This window comes from Amblyomma mixtum, chromosome 4 (genome assembly GCF_055824585.1).
Source record: "Amblyomma mixtum isolate Tamu chromosome 4, ASM5582458v1, whole genome shotgun sequence".
NCBI lineage: Eukaryota > Metazoa > Arthropoda > Arachnida > Ixodida > Ixodidae > Amblyomma > Amblyomma mixtum.
The window spans coordinates 110,343,446-110,370,109 of NC_143015.1; the positions used below are offsets into that span (position 1 = coordinate 110,343,446).

Here is a 26,664-nt window from a genome sequence, read left to right on the forward strand (position 1 = left end):
AGCGTCTGCTGAAAGACTACAACACTGACATCCAATACAGCAGTAGAGGCACCATGAACCTCATGGCACGCTGGTCAATCTGACAACCAGGAATTGTTCGAGCTGGCCACACTACTGTTAAGGGGGGACACTGATCTTGAAAAAAAATTTTTTATTAATGAAGTCACAGTTACGAAATCTTCAGGGAATATGTATTTTTGTGTGCTGATTCTAAATATGTCATTTAATTTCATGTAAAACAATTCCTTGAGCACTTATGCACTTTTTATGCTAGTATTTTGCAGAGAGTTTTGAAGAAAATTTGCTGTGGGAAACTCGCTGAAATGTATGCCATTGGGTTCTCTTGACACCAAGGAATACAATAAGGGTGAAATTGTCTTCCTGCCTATCATAGAACTTAAGTTAGAGTTTTGAAGTTGTCGCTTCAGAAATGAGAAGGAAAATGTGTACTCCCGTGTGTGAAGTTGCAGCTTCAGTACCCTATTACTCAAGTTCTATGAGAACCAGGATGATAATTTTACCCTTATTGTATTCCTTCGTGTCGAGAGAACCCAATGGCATATATTTGACACATTTTCCTGCAGCAAATTTTCTTCAAAACTCTTTGCAAAATACTTGCATAAAAAGTGCACAAGTGCTCAAGGAATTGTTTTGCATGAAATTAAATGACGTATCTAGAATCAGTGCACAAAAATACATGGGGCCTGAAAATTTCATAACTATGACTAAATTAATAAAATTTTCTTTTCAAGACCAGTGTCCCCCCTTAAGCTGTTCCTCTATCCGCAACCATAAGTTCAAACGAAAAAACAAACAGTTCTAGTTCCCGCTTTCTACTGCCAGTGCACAGGAAATGTTTGCCACTTCCACAAAAAACCGAAGCATTCCAAGCGGACTACTCACCTGAACTCGTCAGTCCTTGTGTAATTGATGTGCTAACAGGATTGGAATCATTTTCTAAATCTTTGTCTATAGAGGCTTCAACATTGATGTCTTCAAGGCTAAGGTCATCAAGTGCAACACCTGCAACAAAAAAAAAGAAAAAAAAAATGCTTGTACCTTTGCAACACGTTTAAAAATTAACGCAATATCTCACAGCACTAAACGCAGCTGACACTTGCGAAGTTAAACTCACATAATATCAAATCATGATACTTGAAATCTCTGCACAGCCTGGGAAAGCATGCATTTCAATTCGCTACGTCAACCCCATCTCGGAACTTGAGAGGTTCCGAGACACTCGCTGGAGAACAACGATCTCGGACTAGCTCCAGGCGGATCGTGCTTCTTTCAACATCCATTAAATATGCAGCTAAAGCACTCTCGAGGAACTGGCAAGAACGTACGAGAGCGCACGATAGCAAAGTGGACCCACCGACAACCGACTCGACCGTGTTTGTCGAGTGGTAGAATGAGGAGGAGGAGGCGGTCGAGGTCATGGGGGGAGGGGTCAGCCCATGCACCAGCCAGACATCCTGCTTGAGGCGTGCCTTCTCCAGGGGGTCCGCCATGGGCTCATTGTCGATCGCCTTGAGCTGCTTGCGGATGCTCGCCTGCACGTCACCAGGAAGGTCAGCCGTGAGCTAAGCTACGGGGGCGGGGGTCCACACGACTGTTTGACCGACAACTTCGACCGACAAGGTTTCACTTTCCGGACAGAAAAGCAACAGAAATGCAGACCTATGCCCAGCGTCAGCATCCTAGTTGAAATTTCAGTTCTTTCCTTAAGTCAAAGAATGAATGCGTGTTCAGACTCATCTTCATAAATGCCTTACCAAGTTAAACTAAACGTGAAGAAGGTGTTGTTAGTAAAACCACACCTTCATTGGCACACTACACCAGCTGCATCCCGTGAATTAGGTTGTCCTCTGTCTACTGCCTAGAACTGGCGTGATGCACATCTTTTTTTTTTTTTTTCGTGAAGTCTGCCATGAGGCGCAAGCTGAGAAAGGGGGAGTGGAATGTAGGATATAGAAAGTTAAAAGAAGGGGTGGAGACCAGTTTCGGCAAAGTAGTCGCTAGAAGGTTCCCTCCTTTCCATTTAGCTGTAGATATTGTGTAACTAACTTGCTGTTTCATCTTAGGAGCAACTGGTGTGCAATGATTTCATTCTTTCCACATCGGCGCAGCCGGAGCCAATCATGGTGGTTGCAGCTGCCACGAAACCAGTTTCCTCCTTTCCACTTGGTAGCAGCTGACACAACACAAGGCTGCAGCTGTCGCGAGACCAGTTTTCCTGCCACTCTCAGGCTTCACCTGCAGACAGGACTTTTTCGCTAGCGAGACAACATAGCGCAATAAAAGAAGGTGCCCACCTCTCTGTCCTCTCGTTCAGAGCCTGGAGCCTTCTGGTGTAGTGGTAACGACTCCGACGAGTGGTTAGTGGAAGAACTATAGGACCGGGGCCGCCCGATTGGGTTGGGCAGTGGGGTGCTGCCGCCGCAGTCATTGGCTTGCGCAGCGTACCACGCTTTCTCTCCTAAAGATGCCTGGAAAAGAAGACACAAACTGCTGGTGAGCACGGGACGCCACTGAAACGCGCACCCTTGTTCCCGCTAACTTTCCTCCCTTTCTGTAACCGCGCCCTCTGAAGGGTGTTTAATGTGCGTACAGCCACAGTTGAAAAGTTTACAGGGCACTTCGTCGCAGACTTCGCACGAAACCCGAAATACATGCATGGAGAGCAATTCCCACGATGCAAGTTACACCGATCTCAAGCCATGCGCCCTGGATGCAAAAGAAATTAAATTTCTTCATCAAAGTCGCATTTCAGAAGCATTCCACAGCAGGCTTATATCTGACCCAGCAAAACGGCACACAATTAGGACCCCGTTTCAGTCTCACTTCAAGTTTCTCAACAGAAGATGCATTTACTTTGCAATCAAAACAAACCAACCCCACACATGCCTCACATATTGAGTACCATCATGAAGTAATGAGAAGGAAAACACAAAGATGAAAAATATAAAAGATGCCTGAGAAGTACTCCATTTTTCTTTAATATCTGCCAGCCAAAAGCTCCCAATTTGTCATTCGTCCAAGAAGAAGCCTCTATCACTATGCATCCAGTTAACCATATACTTGTCTACTATGCAGATATCAGACGTGAATCTGGCCAAAACGACTTCCCACTAGGAACACACCGTATAGACGCGTGTAAGGGCCGCATCCGTGTATGGGCCGCACCACGTTATCCCAAAGAAAATGTTTAAAAAAAAATTAAATCTGTGTAAGGGCTCCACCCAAACTTTCCATAACCCAAGCAAGAATGGCCTTCTAAATGCACGGGCCGTGGCCTCCACGATCAGCTCCGGCTGCGAGCAATGGTGTGCTTAATTGCGGAGTGCTTCATCGCGGAGGGCATGCATGCACACAGGAGCTTCCAAGTGCCGTTTATGGATGGCGCCCTAGGCTGCAGTCATTATCACCACCGTCAACTTTTTCCTGCGCTGCGACCTCCCACTATCCCCATCAGCATCGCCAGCTTCAGCCTTTTGTTGTTTTTGTGGCGTGTTAGCATGTTCACTCTATGGTTCAGCATAGTTATGGTGGTTGTGGCTTTCGCGTGCTGCCGCCGAGTGTTGCAGTTTTAGCACGATGGGCAAGCATCTTATGGCTACACAGCTGCGAGTTAGCTCTCCATCACGGCATCGACGCGGCCGAGGAGTGCGTCCAATGATGGTGCAACCAAAAGGATGCATTGAGAAACACAAGCTGCAAAAAGCACGCTTTCCGAGGCAAGCCGTGCGAGTTTCCCGAACTGGAAAAAGAGTTGCTCTGCAATGTGATGGAAGTGCGGAACAACGGCTACGCGTTGACAGCGGACATGCTGCGCAGCTTCTTTTGGGATGAGCGTGCACCAGAGCACAGCACCAGCTCAGAGTCGAAATACTCCGCGAGTGACAAACGCAGAATAGATGCCGCTCATTCCCTGAATAATGCGTTTTTACTAAAAAGAAATCTTTTTCACGAATCGCGTGTATGGGCCGCACCCCGAAAACTGGCCCTTGAATATGGGAAAAAAGTGTGGCCCTTACATGCGTTTATAGGGTATTGTGCCCCAGTCTGCGCATAGTATACAGGCTGTGGACAACAATGAATATACAACAATGCTAAGCTTATAAAACTCTTTCGACTGTGTTTCCAGTGTGTTTACACTGATTAGCAGTGGCCTAGTTGGCAGTACTTCAAGCTGCTCCATAACGCAAGGAAAGCACGGCAAGCTCAAACAACCAATGCACAGTTTCTTGACGCTCTTCTAACAAAAAGTTAAAATTTCTGCAGTGCAGAGAGGAATGCATTAGAAAGTGGGCTTCGATCGCAAAAGCACACTGACTTGTGTCGCCCTCTTTGAGCAGACGCACAAACTACTAAGTGTGCAATGAATTTGTGGCACCTTCTGTGTGTAGCTGCGTCAACTACTAGTGCCATAACACGAGGGGCTGGCAGTTTAACAGGCAGGGAGGAAGGCTGCTTTTCATGTTTTCCAATTCTCTCAAATTATTTGGGATATTGTCCAATTTGCTCAAATGAGATGTCAAGTTAAGGGGGGATGAGGGTCTTAAAACTGACCTTTTTATTTGTGGCTAGAATCTCATGACATTTTGCTCACAGATGCATTTTTCTCTTCTGATTCCAAAAATGTACCCATAATTGAGCTGGTGGTCTTAGATCAAAAGTTATCTTCAATTCTAAAGTGTAATTAGGTAATTTCTTACGCAGCTTTAATGGACTTTCTCATTGCATTTTGTTGCTTTTAATTACATGAATTGATAGCCAGCAAATTCCCATACCCGATGACATTCTTACTTTTTTTTGTTTAGGCCACGTATAAATAGCAATTTACAATTAGCTTAACAAGTCGCAGTGTCAAATACTGCGACCTTTTACTCTCGACATAGCATATCGGGATGACATGCCTTTAGAGAAAAACGAAGAATGTCATCGGGTATGGGAACTCTCTGGCTATCAATTCATGTAATTGAAAGCAACAAAATGCAGTGAGAAAGTTCATTAAAGCTGCGTAAGAAATTACCTAATTACATTCTAGACTTTGTAAGATCTAAGACCACCAGCTCAATTCTGATTACATATTTGGAATCAGAAGAGAAAAATGCATATGTGTGCAAAATTTCATGGAATTCTAGCCATAAATAAAAAAGTTAGTTGTAAGACCCTCGTCCCCCCTTAAACAAAGCACCACCAAGCACAGACCTCAAACCAGGCACAAGTTCAAACTTTTGGACTGTGTCATGCATGGATGAAAGTTGATGAAAATTTCCCAAGCACAGCGTGAGAGACATTTGGACCGTATCAAACGTTCATGAACACGAACGAAACGCAAACGCTCCTGCACGTTGCTCACATGGTAAGCTCTTATAAATTTAAGCACATCGTTATAAGGCTATACAGTCTGCCATTTCACTGACCTTGTACTTATCCGAACAACTCTCTTTCATTCTTCACATCAATCAGTAGCCTCTAACCTAGCTGTTCATACTTAATTAATGACACTTGTGCTGATGCGGCTGCATCTCCTGCTTTGCATCTCCTAAAAAAAGAAAAAAACACAGCTTCTCTTGATTCTTGAAAGCTTCAGAGAAAACCAATAAGGGCATTTTTGTTCAATCGAACCTCCAAGATACCACCAAATCAACGGTGGAACTGACGACCAGCTTCTTGCATAACAATTTCAGGTTCTTTAGCAGGAACAGCGGCCTTTTGTAGCAGACATCCAAGCATTTGCGGCATAAAAAAAAAGTTTCATACAAAATGTCAGTCCTCACAGCACAACAAAAAAAAGTTGTAGAAGAACTCTAAAATGAGCAAATGGAAAAAAGATTTTCCTGATCAATGTCATTTCACGATTAAAAATAATGACGCATTTTGTTGTGCCCAGTCAGATAAGGATAGCAACAGAGGTCCCATGACCATTTTTTGTTTTCAGTGAAAATTTCTATGTCATGAAAAATGCATTGACACACAGATTTGGACTTTAGTTTTGATAAAACCTGCAGTTTACTCGGGGAAAAAAAAAAATCACATATCAGAAGAGATGGTAAATGTCACTTTTGCAATTTCACAAACTTGCAGAGAGAAAAATAAAATTTTGTGGAACCTGAATGTTTTTGCTGCAAATATATATGCAAACTCTTCTGTTGGAAACAGTGCAAAAATATTTTTCGGCTCCTGGATTTTCGCAGTGAAAAAAATCGCAAACACCACTCAAATCAAGCCAAGAAGGGCACTTTACAGGACAATAATTTGACAAGGAGTAAGATCTTGAGGCTCAAAATTTTCCTCAGTATTTATACCGGTCTTTTCTACTACCACCACAGAAAATTCACACCACTAGACAGATTATATATATATATATATATAAATTTGGTGATCTTTATCTTGCACAAAAGATACAGCAGCGTAGAGAGTTGGTAGCCAGATGGCTGGCACTTGCTCACGCTTTGCGCACATCAACAGTGCCGTAGAAGCAGCTGTGTGGGCAGCTGCAGCATTGCAGTAATCACCCATTGCTCATACTGGCTGTCAGAGACGCGAGGAAAATGGCAACGACTTCCGTTCTGGTGCGCCACTTCCCACGCGACACTCCTGTAATGTGAGGAAGCCAGCCTAACTGCTGCCTCGCACTCGGCTCTTCGAGACCTAGTAAGGGACGGCTGCGACTGACTTTAAAATGCAGCTAAAACTTCGGAAAATTTCTCTCCTTACTCTCCAGTAAGGGCCGCCAGAGTTGCTGTCCCTTCACTGAACAAAACTGCGCTGCTCCTACGTGCGTTTGGCAGCATTTTAATTTTAGCAACATCTTAATTTAGTTTTGGTTTATTGGTTTGTTGGGGTTTAACGTTCTAAAGCAACTCAGGCTATGAGGGACGCCGTAGTGGAGGGCTACGGAAATTTCGACCACCTGGGGTTCTTTAACCCTTTGAAGGTTTTTGCCGTATATGTATGGCGGCGGTTTTCTGTCCCACAAGGTCTTTACCGTACGGGTACGGTTTCGATCTTCCGTTTGAAATTTTGCGCCAAAAGAACAATGCGTGCTCACTGGGGGGTGCTGCCACCTCTTAGGACTTACAAGAAGTGTTTGAATTTTGTGCTGCCTTCTTACGGAGATAAGCAGAACTTATGTCTAGCTTTAGCGCGGCGGCACAGACTGCGGCAACACCCCTTTTGTAGTTTTGGTTTCGCTGCGTGATCGCAACGGAGTCGCGCGAAATTTGAGTTTTCTTTTTGTGGGCACTATCTTGCAGGGGCTGCCGAAGTTGATTTCTATCTTTATTGGCGCTGCTCTTAGCTTGCTTATCACCGTTGCTCGCGAGGTATTCTCGCTCTCTGCGGCAAAGTGCCTATGCGGTTTTGATTCCGCCGCGGGATCGCAACGGAGTCGCGCGAAACGTGTTTTCTCTTTTTGGGCACTGTTTTGCAGAGCCGGCGAAAGTTGATTTCTATCTTTATTGGCGCTGCTCTTAGCTTGCTTATCATTGTTGCTATTCTAGTATATTGAACATTTTCCAGTTGCGAGTGATGCTGTCACCAAAGTACTGTTCCTAATTTTTTTTTACTATTTATTCTCGATCATATACATTTTGTAGATTCAAGATCCGCAATAAAGTAATTTGACCACCTGGGAAAGTTTTCTTCAAAATAAATCGACCCTCAAAGGGTTAACGTGCACCAACATTGCACAGTACACAGACCTCTAGAATTTCGCCTCCATCAAAATTCAGCCACCGCGGCCAGGATCAAACCTGCGTCTTTCGGGCCAGCAGCCGAGCGCCGTAACCACTGAGCCACCGCGAATTTAGTTTTGGCTAAATTGAACTGTTTTATGACTTTTTATCTGTTCACTGTAACGAGGTTCAGCCGTATCAGTCAGGCCATCTATCTCAGCTCATCTTCGCACTAACAAGACACCAGGTAGCGTTTAAATAACAAGAGATGAAAGTTGGGAAAGTGGTAAAAGAAAGCTCTTACAAATAGCCAACAGCTGAGCAGAAACATCCCTGCTTTTTCACGTCTCCCCTCTTACAAAGTAAGGTTCGCTCCCCTGCCAAGTACTGCTCCACATTACTCCCGCAAAGGAAACTGACCTGGAGGCGCGAAGTTTGCCACCGAGAATGTACACTAAAGAAAAAAAAAAAATGAAGAGAGAGCAAACAAGAGGAGTCAGCTAATTCTCTGCCTTATAATTCCCCTCCCTCCATCAGCGCGCAAGAGCACCACCATCACTGCACTGACACAGCTCAGACACAACGAACGTGGGCGCTCACCGCAGCATGCTGGTCAGGCATGATGTGATCGTGCGATCCGACATGTGAAAAAGGGTTGTCATTCTTGCAAGCTGGAGAGCTGGAACCGCCCTGTAAAGCCAAGCACGGACCCGTTCGAACAAACTGCAGCCCACCCCTGTTCTAACAGCTTTTAGAGAAACCTGATATAGGAAATTAATGTCGGGGAGCCATTAATTAGACCACCCAGTTCAACAACCCCCTGTCATGACTCTTCGCCTGCTGCTTCCTGTTGCTTATGACAACCCAGAAAGAGAGCTACACTCCACAACTCGCGACACAACCCCCAGCACCTAAATGCCCGCGCTGTTCGTTCCCGTACGAGATGATTAGCTGGAGCAGCAATCAGGTTGATTAAGGCTTCAATAGGATAAAAAAAGCAGGTCTAAAGAAAGTGGGTGGAGCACGAGGTAAACAACACAGCACCTGATGATGCACTGCTCGAATTAACACAAATTAATACACTGAAGATGTGCGATTTGAGATTACTACAAGCCTTGCCATAAATCAGCTGCAGTCGCAGCGATAAACACATACATTATTGTCGTCATGAAACAAACAGTCTGCCTTACAAAAACATGAATAACCACAGTAACGTGAGTTCAGGCAAACAGGCAGCTACACGTCATCCGTGGCAAGAGAAACAACTGTGGCAGTATTATTCCATTTGAAGGCCACTTTCCTGCAAATAAAATTTACTGCAGACCTATCACGGTCACAATGTTTACCCATGCTAAAAGGTACCAGAGGCTTGTGCCACCTTGCACAAAGCTCTGTATGTACGACCAATTATCTGAAAAGTCGCAGAATCAGCAAAACATCAAACCCGCCTCCTACAGCGAGGGTTCACAAAAGGTACTGCGTGCCAGCAGAACTTTTTTTTTTTTTTTTTTCAAAATCAAGTTATAAGTTTTCAAAATCCAGAATCATTGGAGGTTGCACTAACAGTCACTACTATGAACTGCAGGAGAAACGACCACTGTCTGCAAGCTTTCTCCCAACTACACGAGTCTTGCGTCAGTCTTGCACAACACACCGTGCCGCTTATCCCCTCACACTTAACTTGATTGGGTCATGTGCACCTGTTAAAATACGCACCCGTTTAAACTCCCAAGCTTACAGACTGCAGGCATTTTGAATGGTACAACGAAACACCGCTGACGGACGGGACACATGCGTCTTGTCTCTTCTTCTCCCGTCCTGTCCATCAGTGCTGTTTCGACGTACCGTTCAACATGAACCAACCAGCCCGACTCAGCCCTCTCCTTGCAGGCATTAGTTTTTCACCAAATTGGGGATGTTCGCTCTAAGAAAAAAAAACAAATAAATGAATCCGGCTTCCGTCAACACTGGTCATACTATTCACGTGGAGACACGCGGAAAGACTGCTTCATGAAAAGCGGCACTTGCTTGGCAGAGGCAGCAACGCACCTGGTGGTTGGCTGCCGCCGAGGATGAGGAGGCGGCCGACGAGGAGGAGGGCAGGGCGCTGGACAGGATGGCGGCCAGGTTGGTGGAGTAGTCGGGGCCGAGGTCCCGCACGGCCGAGATCTCCTTCTCGACGTGGGCGAACGCGCAGAAGGGGCCCCGGGGGCAGTAGTTGGCCTGCTGCATGTCGTTGCACTTGGTCGACTTGTAGATCTCCGGGTGGAACTGCTGCTCGGTGCGCGTGTGGCAGTACGAGCAGCTGTCCCCATTGTCACAGTTGGCCGGGTCCCCCCACTCGTCCCCCTGCTTCACGTTGGGGCAGGGGGTCGATCTGATCGGGGGAGGAGGAGAACGGGTTTGATGGGAAAAGAGGACCGCAGGTTTGAGCAATTAAAACTCTAATCTGGGCGAGTTGGTTCATAGCTTGAAAGCACTTGTGCAAAAGACGGGACAAAAACGAGGAAACATGTCGTACATGTCGTTTGTGTTTCCTCGTTTTCGTCCCATCTTTTACACAAGCACGTACCCCTTTCAGGCTTGATAGCAGTTCACTACAAAGGCTTTTCCACCCTAGAGCATTCGGGATGCCGATGGTAACGAAGAACGCTTATTAAGGGCAAAGACGAGAAAAACTGACCACTTGTTACTACACCTGTGTAAAGCAAGGTTCATCAGCAGCTATGTGCGGCGCTGACTGCACTGTTCGCCGTGCCGTCAAGTGGCGCCCTCTATACACAGAAGCACGAGCCGCAAAACTAATAGTTCATGCCACTGCGCAAATAGGGCACCACAAATCCGTGGTGTGGCAAATAGTGGCACTCCCTAGTTTCTCCTTCACGTTAGCCTACGCCGCAGAACCGCGAAATGCACCACTAACGGCTGTTGCTGTAAAAGGGAACAAGACTCAAACATGCAAGGCAGGCAGCTGGTGCAAAGCGCACGCAGAAAATGTGGATTTGACACAAATAATGTGGCACAGTACACCATTCTGATTGATAGCAGCGAGAATATCAAGGCACTGCAGAGCACAGAATACCAATCTGCACAGAAACCTATTGCGTGAGCAAATGGGAGAGATCCAATGGTGCTGCCAACCAATTCTTCCACTGTGTCGCAGAATGTTATAGTGGCCACACACCACTACCAAGTGAGAAATATTTCAATAAAGACGTGCCCATTCTGCCTGGCAAGTACAAATATCACGCAGCTTATGCTTGCAGCTGAAGCTATCAAGGCAGTGAACGCACAAATAAAGACTCAATTTTCGAAAAATTCAGGCCCATCAAAACTATGACAAAACACCGAACACTTTTTTACATGGCTAATCAACCAATGCCAGAACATTAACAAATACACACACAGGCCCAAATCCCATTCAAAGCTCATGTGTAAAACAGGTAGGAAGCTATCCCATACAGGAGTAATATGCCAAAATGCTCAATGCCATATGCCAAAGAAAGGCCCAAACGTCTCTTGCCTTAACAAAACTTTACCACCATCACAGTCATACTACAGTACTTATAGTCAAGGTGCCTTATTAGCGATTTCCAACAATTTTTAACTTTAAAAAAAAAAAGAAAATGCGCATACAAGCAAACAAGAAGAAAGGAGAGAAAGAAATCCCTACCTGTACTTATACTTCTTTGGGCTTCGTCGTTTATCCCGGCTATTGTGGTACTGGGGGCAGGCGTAACCTTGCCGACAGAGTCTAGGCGGCCGTTTACACGGCTCAGTTTTGTAGTTAGTTAAGACATATTTTGTATCTGCAAAAAGAAGAAAACCATTTTTAAAGAAATGGCACAACTACCCAATACACAAACAAACTATCGTACAGACTGCTTCCTACCCTCTCCCGAGTGCTGCTACATATGTTAGCAACATGTATTTGCACAGAGGCAGCTTCGACGACAACCACATTATTGTTCACACTTCAACTTTTAGAAAGAAATTCGATTATAAACTATTTAGTACTCATAGGACAATAACCCGTGGCAATCCATGTATAATAATGCTTTACGCATCATTGCTAACAAGAAAACACGCACCAAAAAGTTAGGTGTCTTTACTCCTGTAACCCTCTGAGGGTTTTTGCAGTATGGGTACAATGGAAGTTTTCCGTACCGCAAGGCCTTTGCCGTACGTGAATGGTTTCAACCCTGTTTGAAATTTCACACTGTGGGAATCTGGCTTTCCGCCGTCGCCTTTGCGCGGCTAGCCGGCCTCCCGCGTTGTTTCTCCTCTTTCCCTTGCTCCCGCCTCAGGCGGTGGAGAGGCGGCTGGGTGACTAATCACTGTCATTTAGCCACAGCTCCGCCCCGGCTCCCCAAGGGCCTTTGCCATTGGCGCCTTTTGGCGGGAATTCGGGACCCCGCTTTGGGCGGCCGCGCGCCGCGCGACCGTCCGAGCGGGGCCCAGAGAGGGAGATCCCTCCGAGACAGCGAAAGGTGCGTACGTTACTGTTTGTCCCTGCCGGCCTTTACCGTTCGGACCAGTGCTTACTCGAGCTCGCCCGCACGTGTCCTCTGACCTGCAGTGGCTCGAGCCTGTCCAGCGGGGTCCAGCGACCTCTGACAGGCGTACCTTGCGTTGAATGCCCACTCTCTCTCGCAACCGGCCCAACGGTCGACACGAGAGAGAGATCACAGCACTGCCGCGGGGACATTCTCCTGCAGCGGCGTGCTAGCGGTGCGCATTACTCGAGTCGCTTCGTGCGCGCAGCGGAGCCTTGCTCCTCGCGCGCCCCTGGGACGGGGTGACTATTGAGTGCGTGTGTACCTGCTGAAGGATGACGTGAATAAACGTCTCCTTTGTGAACTTGGAGGCTTATTTCTTTGCAGCGAATCGCTCTCCTCCCAGCGGAGGTTGAGTGTACCGCATCGGTGTCCCAGTGTGTGTGTGGTGACGGCTGATCGGGGCCCTTGGCTCGCGCAAAGCTCGAACCCGCGGTGGGTGGTGGCCTGTGTCCACTTAGGAACCCACAACACCATAATGACGATGCATGCTCACTGGGAGGTGCTGCCACCTCCTAGGACTTACAAGAAGCGTTTAGAATTTGATTGTGCTACCTTCTTGCAGAGATAAACAGAACTGGTTTCTAGCTGCAGCGTGTTGCGCAGTCTGTGGCAACGCCCTTTTGTGGTTTCAGTTTCGCCCCGTAATCGCAAAAGAGGCTAAAGATGCGTGCTAAACTTGATTGGTTTCTAAACTAGATTGGTTTCGCCGTGTGATCGCAAAAGAGGCTCGCTAAACTTGATTTCTATCTATATCGCAGGGGCGTGGAAGCTGATTTCCATCTTTACTGGCGCTGCTCTTAGCTTGTTTATCACCGATGTACGCTCAGACGCTCATGCTCCCGACGCTCTCCTTACGTACCGAGTTTCCTTCGAGTTCTTCAGATGCACAGCAAAGCGGCAATACGGCCAAGTGCACTGCCCGTTCTCTTGACACCGACAGCGATGACCCTTCAGACTCTGATTTCGTACATTCAAAATCCGCAATAAAGTAATTTGACCATCTGGGAAAGTTTTTTTTTTTTTTAAATTCGACCCTCGAAGGGTCAAAGCAATGCTAAGGCAGGGGTCGGCCGGTTCGGCATTGTCAGCAGTGCTGTAGTGTGGGAGCACGCAGTAACCGCGAACCTTAAAGGGTTATACCTTGGTTCTTAGTGCAGTGTGCTGTCTGTCTCTCTTCTGTTTGTCTTATTGTTGCGCCAACACCTAAACAAAGAAAAAGGAAGTATAGGAACGTACCCTGCCAGTGGGGGTCCTCGTTGAGCGCATTGCGCTCTTTGTCCAGGCTGTTGGGTCCGCCGTTGGTGGCATCGTCCGGCCCGTTGGCCGAGGTGCCGTCGCCCGCCAGGCACGCCTGCTGCTCCTTGGCGTCGTAGACGGGGGAGCGCAGGTCGTGCAGGCCGTGGGCGAAGGCACAGTGGGGGCCGTTCTTGACGCAGTTGCCCCGCGCGTCCGTGTCGTACACGCAGATGCCCGTCTTGTAGTAGCGCAGGTGGTAGCGGCGCTCCGTGTCCCCCGCGGTGCGGTGCAGAAACCGGCACCTGCCGACACAGCAACCAACCCCACGGGAGTCACCAAACGGGCCACCACACGGAGGAGGCGAGAGGAACGACAAAGTTTTCTTCGGGTTAGCAATGATGAAAAAGCATACAGGAAAGGCCCCATCCACACTGACTGCATTGCAAGCCTGCCACTACAGGTACAGTCTTGGTCAAAAGTCTTAAGACCAAAGGCTTTTTGCTTCAGCCGCATAACATAACCACTACGCCACTATTAAAGACCAAATGACCTTGAAATGCTAGCGGAAGGTTTCTTATTGCAGCAGAGAAGCTTCCTGCTTGACTTGTATTTTGAATGATCCACTGCACCGAGCATTCTAGGGACATTCATTTCGCTGCAGGTGAACGCTGTGGCCTTAGGAATTTTTGACCAAGACTGCACCTTCGTTTTCTGCACTTAGGAAACAGCCATCAAACTCAGGCGGCCACAGCAATGACGTTGTTGTTGCAGAAAAAGGTGCCATGGCTGCGAAGAAGAGCACAGGAGGCAAAAGTGAAAAAAAAAAAAAAAGGACAAGAAATGGAGCGCACAACACTTGCTCTGTACATACACTTGCAGCTTCAAAAAGAAGTAAAGGCAATGTTAGGACACCACCAGCATCCTTCTTCTGTCTGGTTAAAAAACAGCGGGTCAGCACGGAGGTTGTGAAGGAATGCCAATTCCCACGACAGCTGGCAAGAGGGGTAGGTGAGCTTGGTCAGCACCGAGGCGGGAACTCAAATGCAAGAGCTCTTTCTTGATAGCCCGTGTTTATCACTGTACTGGTGCAGATATTTCCCAGCAGCAAGCACCATGAATGTGGGTAATTTTAAAGCCGGGGAAATGGCACCTCCTCACAACAGATCTTTTCAACACCTGGTCCTCCGCATGTTTCTTTTTTCAAACCTGCCCTCCAAAAGTACGCAAACGACATCAAGGCAGGACTGAAACAGTCGGCAAAATTTACAGGACCACTCTTTCTCACGCAGTACAATAGGTGGCAGCACCGACAAATAAAGATAAATGATGAAGTGCCCACAAAAACCCATCAAGTAATCCCACTAAAAAGCTCAACTATTCTAGAAAATGTGCCTCAACGGCAGCCACTATTCTTGTCGCTGCGCAGCATCCTGTGAACACACCAAGAGAACACACATTCGGCACCTCACGCGAGTTACGAGTCATCATCTTGCAGCTCTTCCCGTACTCGGACCACATACTGCATTTGCAAAAATAATTCAAGCTCACCGTGCCTATCTTCCTTCGCAGTTCGCCCACCCATCAAGATCATGCTCACCCATATGGAGTCTCCATGAACCCTGGGTGCACCTATCTATTCCGGGAATTACTAAGAAATCTGATTTATCATTGCCTGCTCTCAAGCAACTGACACTGCATCATTTGCATTTTAACCATAAACACCGCATACATGTCTACACAGATGGCTCAGCGACTTCAACAAACTCTGCTGGGTCTGTGGTGATACCGGCCAGGTCAATTTTACTGAAGGTGAGGACTACCTATCTCACCTCTTCAACTGGTGCAGAACTAGCTGCCCTACGGTCTGCAATTCAGTTCATCAGTCAGGAATCTGCACATGACTGGACAGTTTTCACCGACTCTAAAGCAGCCCTTCAAGGCCTGCAAACTGCACTACGCCGCGGGTCACACGAACAACTCGTTGCCGAAATCCGCAAGCTGAACCATGACGCCACATTGAAAGGACATGACATAATTTTCCAGTGGCTGCCGGGCCACTGCGGCATTCATGGCAATCACCAGGCTGACGAAGCTGTCTGTTCTGCCCACAATGACGGAATCCCCGTTAATATCCCCGTAACGAGAGCTGATGCAGCGTGTGGGCTTCGTTCCTTGAGGCTGGAGCTCACACTTTCAGTGTGGAACACTGGAGAGTTGTGCAACCGTCGCCTCAGGACATTGGACCCTGGACTGCGGCTCCGTCTTCCGTGTGATGTAGCGCGTCATGAAGCAACATTACTGTGTCGTCTATGGCTCGGTGTTGCCTTCACGAATAGGTATGCTTTCCGGATCGCTATGGCCGACAGCCCTTCTTGTGTGAACTGTGCCTGTGAAGATACAATCACTCATCTCTTGTGTGAGTGCCCTGCCTTTGTGGCTCTTGACATAAGCTCTGCGCTGTGCTCTGGACCGCCTGGATCCTCGCCCTTTAACAGAGGCCAAGATCCTCGGTCCGTGGCCACAACAGTCAACTGCCATCAAGGCTTACAAGGCACTCTTTTGTTTTTTGAGAGAGACTGCCTTGATTGACAGACTGTGATTATTTTCCGTTCCTTCTCTCTTTCCTCTTTAATTCCCCTCATTCCCTCCCCCGTGCAAGGTAGCCAACCGGAATCCTTTCCGGTTAACATCCCTGCCTTTCCCTCCCTATCTATCTATCTATCCAGAAAATCCAAGTAGAAAACAGCAATGTCCGAATAATGTCATTAGGAGTAGCATACGCTCCAGTGAGTTTTTTTTTTTTTTCATAAACAGACAAATTTCCTAGTAGCAGCAATAAGACGAACTTAAAGCTAGACATTCAACCACTGACAAACTTCCCTTATAAACATCAACAGCGACAGAGAAACAAGGGTACTGTTCAAAACTGCAATGCCTACACCAGACACAGCTCTCTTTAATGCACCGGCTGGACCCATCCTTGCAAAAATAAAGTTTCTCTATGACACGAACAAGCAGCAGCTGAAAAGTCCTGTACCCTTATAATAGAAAACAACAATGAAACTGCCTGTATTCATTTCTTTTTGAACGGTAGATAAAAGCACCACCCAGGCCTAATAATTCGATGAGAAAACAGCACACTAACAACAAGAGGCACAGTAAACAGGCCTGTTTTGTATCCCCTCTTATTGTGTCCCAACTCAATAGGCTGTTTTCTCAATTCTACATGAAATCCACTTCCTATATACAGTGTTTCGCGTAACTTGAACCAAGGATTTAAAAAAAAAGCAGGGTACCAGAGCTAGGTGAGACCAAAGACATATTGTTCTCCGTCATGTGGCACTCCTTGAAGCATTTTTAAAATTTCCTTTTAATTTCCTTTTAAAGGTTAATCACACAATATCTTTAACAGTCATTTTGGGATCACATGCATTTTGTTTTAAGTTGTAGACAAGGTTAAGAAATCCAGTCAGTCCAGTTTCTTTGTGGCAATATATCTCTTATGTGGTTCTTTTTCCGCAATTTATGGAAAGCCCTCGAAATATGAAAAAAAAAAAAACACTTAACGGCGTTCATGCATTACCATATTCCAGCATTCCCAACAATGTTTTGAACGAGCGAAATGAGCACTCGAGTGAATGGCTGCCGCTCAGTTCAGTGGGCTGCAGAATGATACAACTAAAGAAAACGGAGACTACCTTGAAATACGCAATCTCACTGCTTTCCCTTCCTTTTTTACATTGTCTGTGTGATGGCTCAATAAAAGCTCTGTTTGAAATGGCTCTCAATGGCCCACGTATCACTTATCACAGATCATGGCACTCGCTTCCCATGTTCGGAAAGACTGTACTGACGCACTTGCAAAACATGCTGAAAGAGGCATTGGCCGCCTCTTAGTGACATCAAGAGGAGACTTCAGTTTTCCCAAGCAATGGCAAAAAAGCTTCAGCATGGGAAACGAAAACAGTTTAAAAGAAAAAGGAATGCACGGAGCACCTCTGCAGCTTCGCATCACATTACAAACATCTACAAAGCATCACAGGTAGCTGCAACGACTTTGTTAGGTTGCAAGACTTCATGCAAGCCTTTGGTAACGTAGGTGAGAGGCAACCCTTTTGCTTTGAAAAAAGGGGATGATGCTCGGAAACCATGCCGAGACAAATTTGTAACAAAAAAAAAAAATGCTTCATTTCTGCACCTTAAAACACGTGCATAAACTGCAAGCACTTACAAAATCTGTGAACGCAGACTAAAACAGCCCAAAATTTGAACAGATGTCGCCACACCAGTGTCCCAAGCTCTGTTTAGCCCTTTTCTTATCATAAAAATGCCTGTCTTCACCTCGCACTTCGCAGCACGTAGAAAATTACATCTCCACAGGCTTCAGTCACGTGCCATCTAACCCAATCCGATTTCAGAAGACGTGTTGTATAGTGCGTTTCAATTCTAGTTTTGGTTTATGTGCAAGGTACGTTCAGATTCATGCATGCTGACATCTTCATCCAGCAAATGTGGTATACAACTTCGTGTCGATCCTGGGAATGCCACTGCTCTTATACCGGGACGGTATGAACCTGATCCCGGTTGTGAGTCGTTCGAGAGACAATATGAAGGACACACTTTTGGCTCGACAATCTAGAAGAAAGCTAATGCACTCTTTATCTGATAAGTCCGCTAGACCCCGGGCCGACCAGAGTTCTTAAATGCCACTGACACTCAGGCTTGGGCAGGGCATGTAATGCGATGGCATGATAACTGGTGGTCCTTAAGGGTAACGGAGTGGATTCCAAGAGAAGGCAAGCGTAGCAGGGGGTGGCAGAAAGCTATGGGGGTGGATGAGACTGAGAAGTTTGCGGGGATACGGGGGCCGCAACTGGCAAAGGACAGGGTTAATTGAAGAGACATGGGAGAGGCCTTTGCCCTGCAGTGGGCATAGTCAGGCTGATGATGATGACAATCAGAGGTCTCAGGGAAACGGATACAACATGCATACATGAAATCTTCCACAGAATCCTTAACGCGTTCCGCTTTTAATTATTTTAGTTTCAAAGAAAACTGCGGGCACACTGCAACTTCTTTTTATTTTACATGCATTACTGCGCGCCGGCCAACTCAAGGCACACAGACGAAAAAAAAAAAAGTCACTCCGCTGCATTGAACCTACTAAAGCAAATAAAGCTCCAGCGCGGTGAAACGCATTGAAATTCTTCGAGGTGCTCGCGAAATTACAACCCACAACCATTGTACGACAGCACAGCGCGATACACCGAGCTGTCACACTATGCGAAACCGGAACGAATTTCATTCTGTTCTCTTTTTTTTTCTTTATTTCTGGCACGAAACCAAGCGCCCACATCCGCCGCGGCGCCGAATTCCACATTTATTTTCGCAGGCTTTCTTTCTTTCAGCGTGCACAGAATGTTTCTTTTCGGCCCGAACAATTTATCACTGCGAGCAAGCGCACGGTATATCACGGAAGTCCACGCCGTGACGCAATCACCCGGGGCACGACTCATCGGACAGCCATCTAGGGCAACGCTGGATAGCTTTTTGTTTCTTTAATCGAAGCAACCTTTCAAGCGCGCTCGACGTTGCAGAAACGGTGGCATAAGAACGGCCGTAGATTACACAGCAAAGCGTCAACAATGTACAGACGCGGCCAGAAAACGAGAAAAGCGTTGAAGTAGCGTGCAACGCGCTGCAAATCCGCCCGAGCCCGCCAGCGTCTGCGAACGTCCGCGATAGAAATTAGCGTCGCGCTTCGCCTCCATCGGACAGGACCAGAAAAGCGAACGGGCAAGGAACTGGAGTTTTGAGGCGACCGCGTCACTGTCGCCGAGACGTCCTGCCCCGAAGCGAAACGAACAGCTGTTGTTGCCATGGGAGAATGGAACCGTCGAATCGCGGAAGGCACAACTAAAACACAAAAAGTAAAAACGAAAACGGGGGAAACGCGAGCAACGCCACAGCGGCAGGCTTCGGCCATCCTCACTCGGCCCGCTGGAAACGCGGGCACGTCGCCAGCGCGGCGACTACGGCTAACCGCCGCCCCGAGGGCTCGACGAGGGACCGCAAATCTCGTCGGTCGTAGCCCTTTTTACGCGTGATTTCGGGGTACGCCAGTGTTTAACGACGCTGCCTTTTTTTTCCTCGCGAAAAATGTTTCCGGAGCACGAAGCGGGAAGAGGGGGGGGGGGGTCCCACGCCTCCGCTGTCCCCGATTGGTCAGTAGGCGCGTTACGTCACCGTTCGCGCCAACATGGCGTAGTCAAACAATATGGCCGACATTGTTTACAAGTGCCTTTAGTACGCACATGTCCACACTTTGGAGCGTTTTTAACGCGACACGCGAGCCACGCGTGCGGCCGAGCTCGACGTCTGCGCGCTCTAGAAGAACCGCCGAACGCGCTGCAAGCGGATTCGATGCCGCGTAGGGCCGCTAATGCCGAGCAACGCGTCCGTCAAAACAAACTGGCGGCCGCTGCATACATGGCTGCACGCGAGAACGTCAGCGGACTCACCCGTCACCATCGGGGCAAATTCCGGTCGTCTCGTCGTAGTTTGTGCAGTACACGTCGGGGCTGTAGTTGAAGGTGCCGTCTCTCGCGAGCCGTATGGGTCTTCTGCGGCGTTGATTCTTGAAGTGCCAGTGAAAGCATGTGAACGGCTTGTGCTGGGTGCACTTGTGTTGCACGAATAGCGGACACTGCTCGACACGGAACTCCTTCAGGTAGCTGAAACAGCCAAGCGAGACGGCGTTGCGTGACGACCCGGCACTCTTGGTGTTGCGCGGACTCTCAGGTAGCCCTGACAAGCCCTGAAACTTACTTGTAATGGTTTGGTTTCTCCGTTTGTGTAGGCAGCGCAGCCTTCTGATCAGCAGTCGACGGCATTTTGGATGCCTCTTGCCAGCCCGCGCACTTGGGTTGCGCATGTGACGTCAGGCTTAGCGGGGTCGCCATTGGTCTTTTCCGGTCACGTGGGCAGGTTTATTTGTATTTTGGTAGTTTCACATGGCATTTAGATCGGACTTGGTCCCAGTACTCACCCACGTTAGCACAGTGCTTTCACGTAATGCCTGTTAGAGCACGCACGGAACGTGCTGTACGTGTGGTCCGGATTGTTACACTACGGGAGACACGTCACTGGTATGCGTCACGGATGCTGCAGTCACGTAGTATGCGCGCCCCTGTTTGCGTTGTCGGTGGGAGCGGCGTGGTCATCACCTGTCAAATTGCCCAGCTGATTTCAGTGTCCGCCCAGCAGCAAGTTCCATGCCGACTATGCTACATTCTCAGTTGTGCGGGGGTGGTAAGGTCGATCGGTGCATCTTACGCGTGGTGCTCTCGGGGAACTCGTAATATAACCTGATTGTAGTGCATGTTAGGTTCCGAGATTTTTTAACTGATGCAGTTCATGAAGAGACGTAGTTCGAGACGTTTTGAAATAGGGAATAATGCATGTGTTTGTTCAGACTATTTAAGGCCATATGGTGGTGTCAAGTTGTGACAGAGATAACGTATGAGGCAGGGTCTCAAACGAACGTTTGTCATGTATTAATCGATCATTGCCTTACACTTCAAAGATATTTTTCAGTTAAGCAATTTTGCCTCCGCAAGGTCGCAGAGCTGCCAATGCTTAACGGGCCGGAATGTATTACTTTAGGTTTTGCTGCTCATTTAATGCTAGTCGTCACGCACATATTAACTTCGGTTTTTGACGGCTTTCTCGGCATCTTTTTTTTTTTTGCTCGGGGGTCACAGGTGCTAGGCCGCCTTCAAGTAAGCGGTAGTATTTGCATAAACAGGTGTTTTCCATTGGCGTGTGTCATCCAAGCGAAAACAGAAGTGCATGTTTTGAAACCAGTTCAGGTGAAGCCAGGGTTTATTCTGTTTGTTGCACAGTCATGCACATAGTTGCCAAAATCATACGCTCTTTTTTATTTTTTTTTTTACACCCCGTACAATGGGGACACGAAATGAACAGTATTACTATTACAATGTGGATGTTCCACTGAAACAAGTGTCACAAATGAAATGTTCTGTTCCATCTGCCTTATCTACACAATTCACATACACACAAATGTCTCAAAGCTTGAAGCCAGATGCTCGCGATGAATTTGATGCACTGAAGAGAACTTTCTGGCGAAGCCTGTTTGCGGTCTTCTAAGTCTCCTTGTCCATTTGTTGCACAAACATCTCAGGCTTGGGGTACAGACGCTTGTGCCGAGTTTAATGCATTCAGGAGTGCTTTCTGACGCAGCTTCTTCGCAGTCTTCTCCTGCATCTCTTCGTAGTGCTCAGCAAACAGGCTCTTCAGAGTAGGGAATAGGAGGGGTAATATCGGCAGGTCACTCGGTCGAACCTGCAATGCAGTTAACAGTTCAAATTTTTTCAGTGGCGTGCTTTCCTAACAAGCTACTATGGAACAATATTCTGCATGTCTCTGATGGGCATGCCAAACTAATGAAATTCAAATTCTTTCCTCCAAAAGTGAGCTAGCTGTAAGAAGATCAAAATAAAAGCAAGGTAGGATGCCAAAGAGACGTTTATGCAGTGCGACTATTCTAGGTGTCATTAAACTTAGAAATCGATGCTTTTTCGCGCAAGCGCTGCCTCGTATGTGGTCCTGTAAATGCACTTCATTTCTGACTTCCTATTTCACAGCAGCTGCACAATTCAGTGGCAAGGAGGGCAGATCACACCGGAGCATACTGCGACAGACCTGTGAGATCAAATTTTTCGCAAATGCAGCATAAATATTGCGCTATGCCTGGCCGAAAAAAAAAGAAAAGTTAACAGATGAAAAGCGGTAAGCTGATCATGAGGAGCAACCTACAGTTTAAGACTCGGATGTGACTAGGTTGCATGTAATTCCCACACTTTGAATGGTCTACATTGATATCTCGCATATTTAGGCTGTTTGCTATGGATGCCATAGTTAACTACAAACAAGACACTGCTGGAGCCATCCCGTGGATGATGCACAAATCTGCGGTACACGCACGCACCAGCATGTGGTCGAAAGCGCAGCCAACGCTGCCGTGGAACTTGTCCGAGATGAGGGGCAGCTTGGCGTACCGCTGGCTGAAGTGGGTGAGGAGTGTGAATTTGGCCTCCATTCGCTCGCCAACCTCGATCGCTTGGCTTGTCGTGCTGCGCAGAGAACATAAACACTTTCTGACGGCATACGAAAAACATCATGAAAGCATCCGCCAAAATACCGTGTCATATGTAGGTGCACCCTACCTATACAAGTTCTTTCCCGCTACAAAGATAAAGCTGCAAGTGAAGTGACCGAGGCCTTCCAAATAGTCACCAGTTCATACACATACATCAGCCATCTATCTTCAACACTCGCAAAAAAAGTGGCTTTTTTTGGAGAACCACTTGAATGCTTGTCTGTTCATCACCTTGCTGTTGCTCCTTTGGCCCTATACAATCCATTTGTTTTGAATAAAACTTTTAGTTGCAAGTTGGCACTCATCCAGTGAATTCTCCACATGTCCCGCATCTTACAGCACTGTTCCTGTAAGGAGGCAGAATCAAATCGCCCAGCTCACCGTCTTGCTAGAGAGAACACACATTTGAGCTTCATTGTAAGTTTAGGTTGCCCATCAGTGACAAATACTATGAGACAATCAAACAGAATTAATAATAAAAAGTTGCACACTTATCGACCAGTGACAATAACAACAGCATAAGTGAGGCTGAAAGCGCTACTTCAGAATGAAACAGTTCAAAGGCAAACGCGAAAATTTTTGTTGCAGAAAAAATGGCACATATCTTGCGCCCTCACTCGTCAGGAGCAGCCATCACATTCTTCACAAGTGAGATCAAACAATGCTGTTAAGGACCGTCAACTAAACTTCCAACTGTTCACTTTCAAATCACCCAACATGTCTTCATCTGTCCACAATAGTTCTAATAGAAAACTGGTCACAGCACTTGTAAAAAGCAGGACGTGCGTCATGTAAGATGTTCATTCTGCATGCTCAAATGAGCTGATTTTTTTTCGGCATCATTCTTTCCCGCTTGTGCGAGTACACAGGCGCAATGTTTTACATTGTGAGTACATTTTTTTTTCAACATGCGTCCGTTAATTCTGCTATATGAGCACGGGCACACAGCTAGTTTATTCATGTACCATGGTTTCTCAGCCCATGCCAATTACTTCACACACTGGCTCAAAGAGCCATGCAGTTCGTTCAGTAAATCACAAGACACATCTGATCTTCATTATGGGCTCAAACTGCACAGCCTTGACATGTACTAGCTTGGTTGTGCTCACATGCTTGAAAGCAAATGGGCATTCAGGTAGCACACCTGCTTACTTCAAAAGATAAGCACCACGCAGTCGCTACGCACTTCCTACTCTTTGTTTCTCTCGGCTCTGGCTTGGAGCCAGCACAAGTCTTTGCACTGCCAAATATGTACCGTACATTCCTGTATACAGCCTGAGGGCTATACATGCTTAAAAGTTTAAATTTGGGGCTTTGCGGACTATCTACAAGTGCGGATCATGCATCTTTTTTTTTCTATGTACAAAGTGCCGACTATGCGGAAAATGTGGTAAAAAAAAAAATTTTTTCCAGCCAAAACTGGCCCCTGCAGATTATGCACCGTTTTGTGCGGATTGGTTTGGTTTGGTCTATGGGGTTTAACGTCCCAAAGCGACTCGGGCTATGAGGGACGCTGTGGTGAAGGGCTCCAGAAATTTGGACCACCTGGGGTTCTGTGCACTGAAATCGCACAGTACATGGGCCTCTAGAATTTCGCCTCCATCGAAATTCGACCGCCGTGGCCGAAATCGAACTGGCGTCTTTTGGGTCAGCAGCCGAGCACCATAACCACTGAGCGAGACACCATGGTGGCTTCAAGATGAGAGTCAGCACAAACCCTAAAACCCCACTGCTGCCTGCCAGCACTGTGGTGAAAGAATTCCCTCAGCTATTTGAGGGATAGCGAGAGAGTTGCAGTCCACTTCTGCATGCCGATGTTTACCAGGCTAGCTGCAATCAACTGCAATCACTGCACATACCACTACCACTGCATACCCATGTCCATACTGCAATGATACGCTGGTTGAGCAGGGCATATTACAACCAATCCAGGCCTCATATTGGACCACACCAGTCATGCTAGTCACTAAGAAAATAAAACAGTAACTGTGGAGTTTGATGCCTTGATGTGACGCATCAGCTATGAGGGATGCCGTAGTGGACGGCTCTGGATTAGTTTCAACTACCTGGGGATCTTTAACGTGCACAGACACCACACAGCACACACCTTTTGTATATTACTTCCATCGAAATGTGACCGGAAATGGCTAGCGCTGTGGAGACTTTTCGACTAACATAAATCAGTAAGGGAGTAGTCACTCAGTGGCATCCACCCAAGCGCAGCCATACAACTACAAAGGAAAGGTATACAGCTTCATAGCTGTATTGCTTTCCTTTGTAGTCGTATGGCTGCGCTCGGGTGGATGCCACTGAGTAACTACTCCATTATTACAAATCTACTCCACCTTGGCGGATTCCCCTAAACATTTGACCAACATAAATCAATGTTTTCATACAGAAGCATTACAAAAGCTTTGCTGCTGAACACACTACATACAGGGAAGGTAACAGGCCTTCAGTCTGAAGTGCCATCCATGCGGGCTATATTCAAAAGGTAGTGTCAGCAACGAATGAAACGTGAAAAAGACAGTAAAAATGTGAACAGCAAAATGAGTAGATCTTATTTGAGGGAAACTGAATACTAACGCAAGTGATTACCATTTCGAAGGCACAATGACTACACTTTGGAAGTGTTGATGAAACCGCCTGCATTTCTCATCCAGATGATAATATTTTTTTTCTTTTTGCATTCATGCTTTAGCCGCACCACTAGTGCTTCTCCTGATGCTGACAGTACAGCCTTTGTCGGCTTGCTTCCGCAGCTTGCAATGCGGCCCGCTCTGCATCGCCGGCATAATGAATGCCTCAAACGCGAGTGTAACTCAAGACCTCACTACTTCGGAGCTAAAGTTTTCCATGGGTGGTACAAGAACCCTCACAAACAAATTCACAGGCTTCGAAGCTTAGAAGCAAACCCCACAGGCTGCATTTTTTTGACAAAAGGCTGTACACGAAGGAGCTTTTGGAGAGCATTCCAGAGACACAGTTCTAACTGAATGACACTGCTATGGGAGGCCGAGACAAGGAAGAACATCACAAGAACCTCGGCACCATACTCACTAGGATACAATAAGACTGGACAAACAAGGACAAGTGCACCCCGAGTGCTGCGGAAATGGTGTTTCTGGACCACCCCACCGCTGAGAATGCCGATGAAACTCACAAAGTTCATGAATGGGACAGCAAAGAAATGCAACCTTTTCTAGGGCTCAATTTCAAACACAAGTTTCTGTACGGGGCATCTCGTAACCTTAAACTCTATCACTATTTGTCCAAAAAGGAGTAGCCTGGAAAACAACCGACGAAGAAGCGACAGCACTCCAAAAAGACAAATAGCTTATCCAGTCTGTAATGATGTTCATGAGCCACTATCTGAGGAGGCCTTTGGTGATCCCTCACCTCATGTCAAGGGTTTGCTTTGAGTCGCTTGAAATGTTAGAGGCCAAAAATGCCATGTGCATTTGGCTCAAGATTGGTGATGACTGCTGTGCACAACTACTTACAGACAGATCATGAACCCCTGTCAGTAGTGGACGAAACTTATAAGTTGTGCCTTTATGGCCGGAAATTCGAAATTTTCACGAACCACAAACTTTTGCATGATATATCACACCACAGAAAGATGACATACTTGGAGTTCTCTTGATGCATATGTTACACTGGAGTTTGCATCTTTACCAATATGACTATCGATCAGTGTACACACCATAAAAGGACATGGCTTATGCAAACTCTTTCGGCCGACTTCCTATTCAAACAGTCTATGCTGACATGCCGTCCCTGACTAAGGGTCTGCCATTAATTTTCTGTCGCAGGAACCGATAGGTGCTGTTCAGACTGCGTGTGCAACGCAGAAAGGTGCAGTTCTTCCACTCGTCTCATGTTAGCTGGAGCATAGATGGCCCAAAGACAAGGAGCCTGAAGCTTACCAACCCTTTGGCCAACAACACAACAAACTGTCTACAAATAAAGTTGCACTTCCTTCACTGAAATCTGCAGTGCT

General features: G+C 46.9%; 2 protein-coding genes across 4 annotated transcripts in view; both read right to left on the minus strand.

The window, feature by feature from the left end:
* unk (RING finger protein unk) overlaps window positions 1-20,463 on the minus strand; it is a 36,932-nt gene extending 16,469 nt beyond the window's left edge. For 2 of the 3 annotated variants that reach the window (XM_089587554.1, XM_089587553.1), the window contains exons 1-9: window positions 20,309-20,463; window positions 20,002-20,214; window positions 13,481-13,782; window positions 11,359-11,494; window positions 9,735-10,062; window positions 8,286-8,375; window positions 2,316-2,489; window positions 1,376-1,553; window positions 904-1,023 (exon numbers count right to left, since the gene is read on the minus strand). In XM_089587554.1, the coding sequence (XP_089443680.1) occupies window positions 904-1,023; window positions 1,376-1,553; window positions 2,316-2,489; window positions 8,286-8,375; window positions 9,735-10,062; window positions 11,359-11,494; window positions 13,481-13,782; window positions 20,002-20,214; window positions 20,309-20,442 (1,675 nt within the window). In that variant the 5' untranslated portion in view covers window positions 20,443-20,463. The remainder of the gene's footprint in view (window positions 1-903; window positions 1,024-1,375; window positions 1,554-2,315; window positions 2,490-8,285; window positions 8,376-9,734; window positions 10,063-11,358; window positions 11,495-13,480; window positions 13,783-20,001; window positions 20,215-20,308) is intronic. The other variant, XM_089587555.1, reaches the window with a different exon arrangement.
* Window positions 20,464-21,348: 885 nt separating this feature from the next.
* The window catches only part of RNaseZ (ribonuclease Z), a 38,684-nt gene continuing 33,368 nt past the window's right edge, over window positions 21,349-26,664 (minus strand). The window contains exons 21-22 of the mRNA XM_089587556.1: window positions 22,491-22,635; window positions 21,349-21,844 (exon numbers count right to left, since the gene is read on the minus strand). Of these exons, the coding sequence (XP_089443682.1) occupies window positions 21,680-21,844; window positions 22,491-22,635 (310 nt within the window). The 3' untranslated portion in view covers window positions 21,349-21,679. The remainder of the gene's footprint in view (window positions 21,845-22,490; window positions 22,636-26,664) is intronic.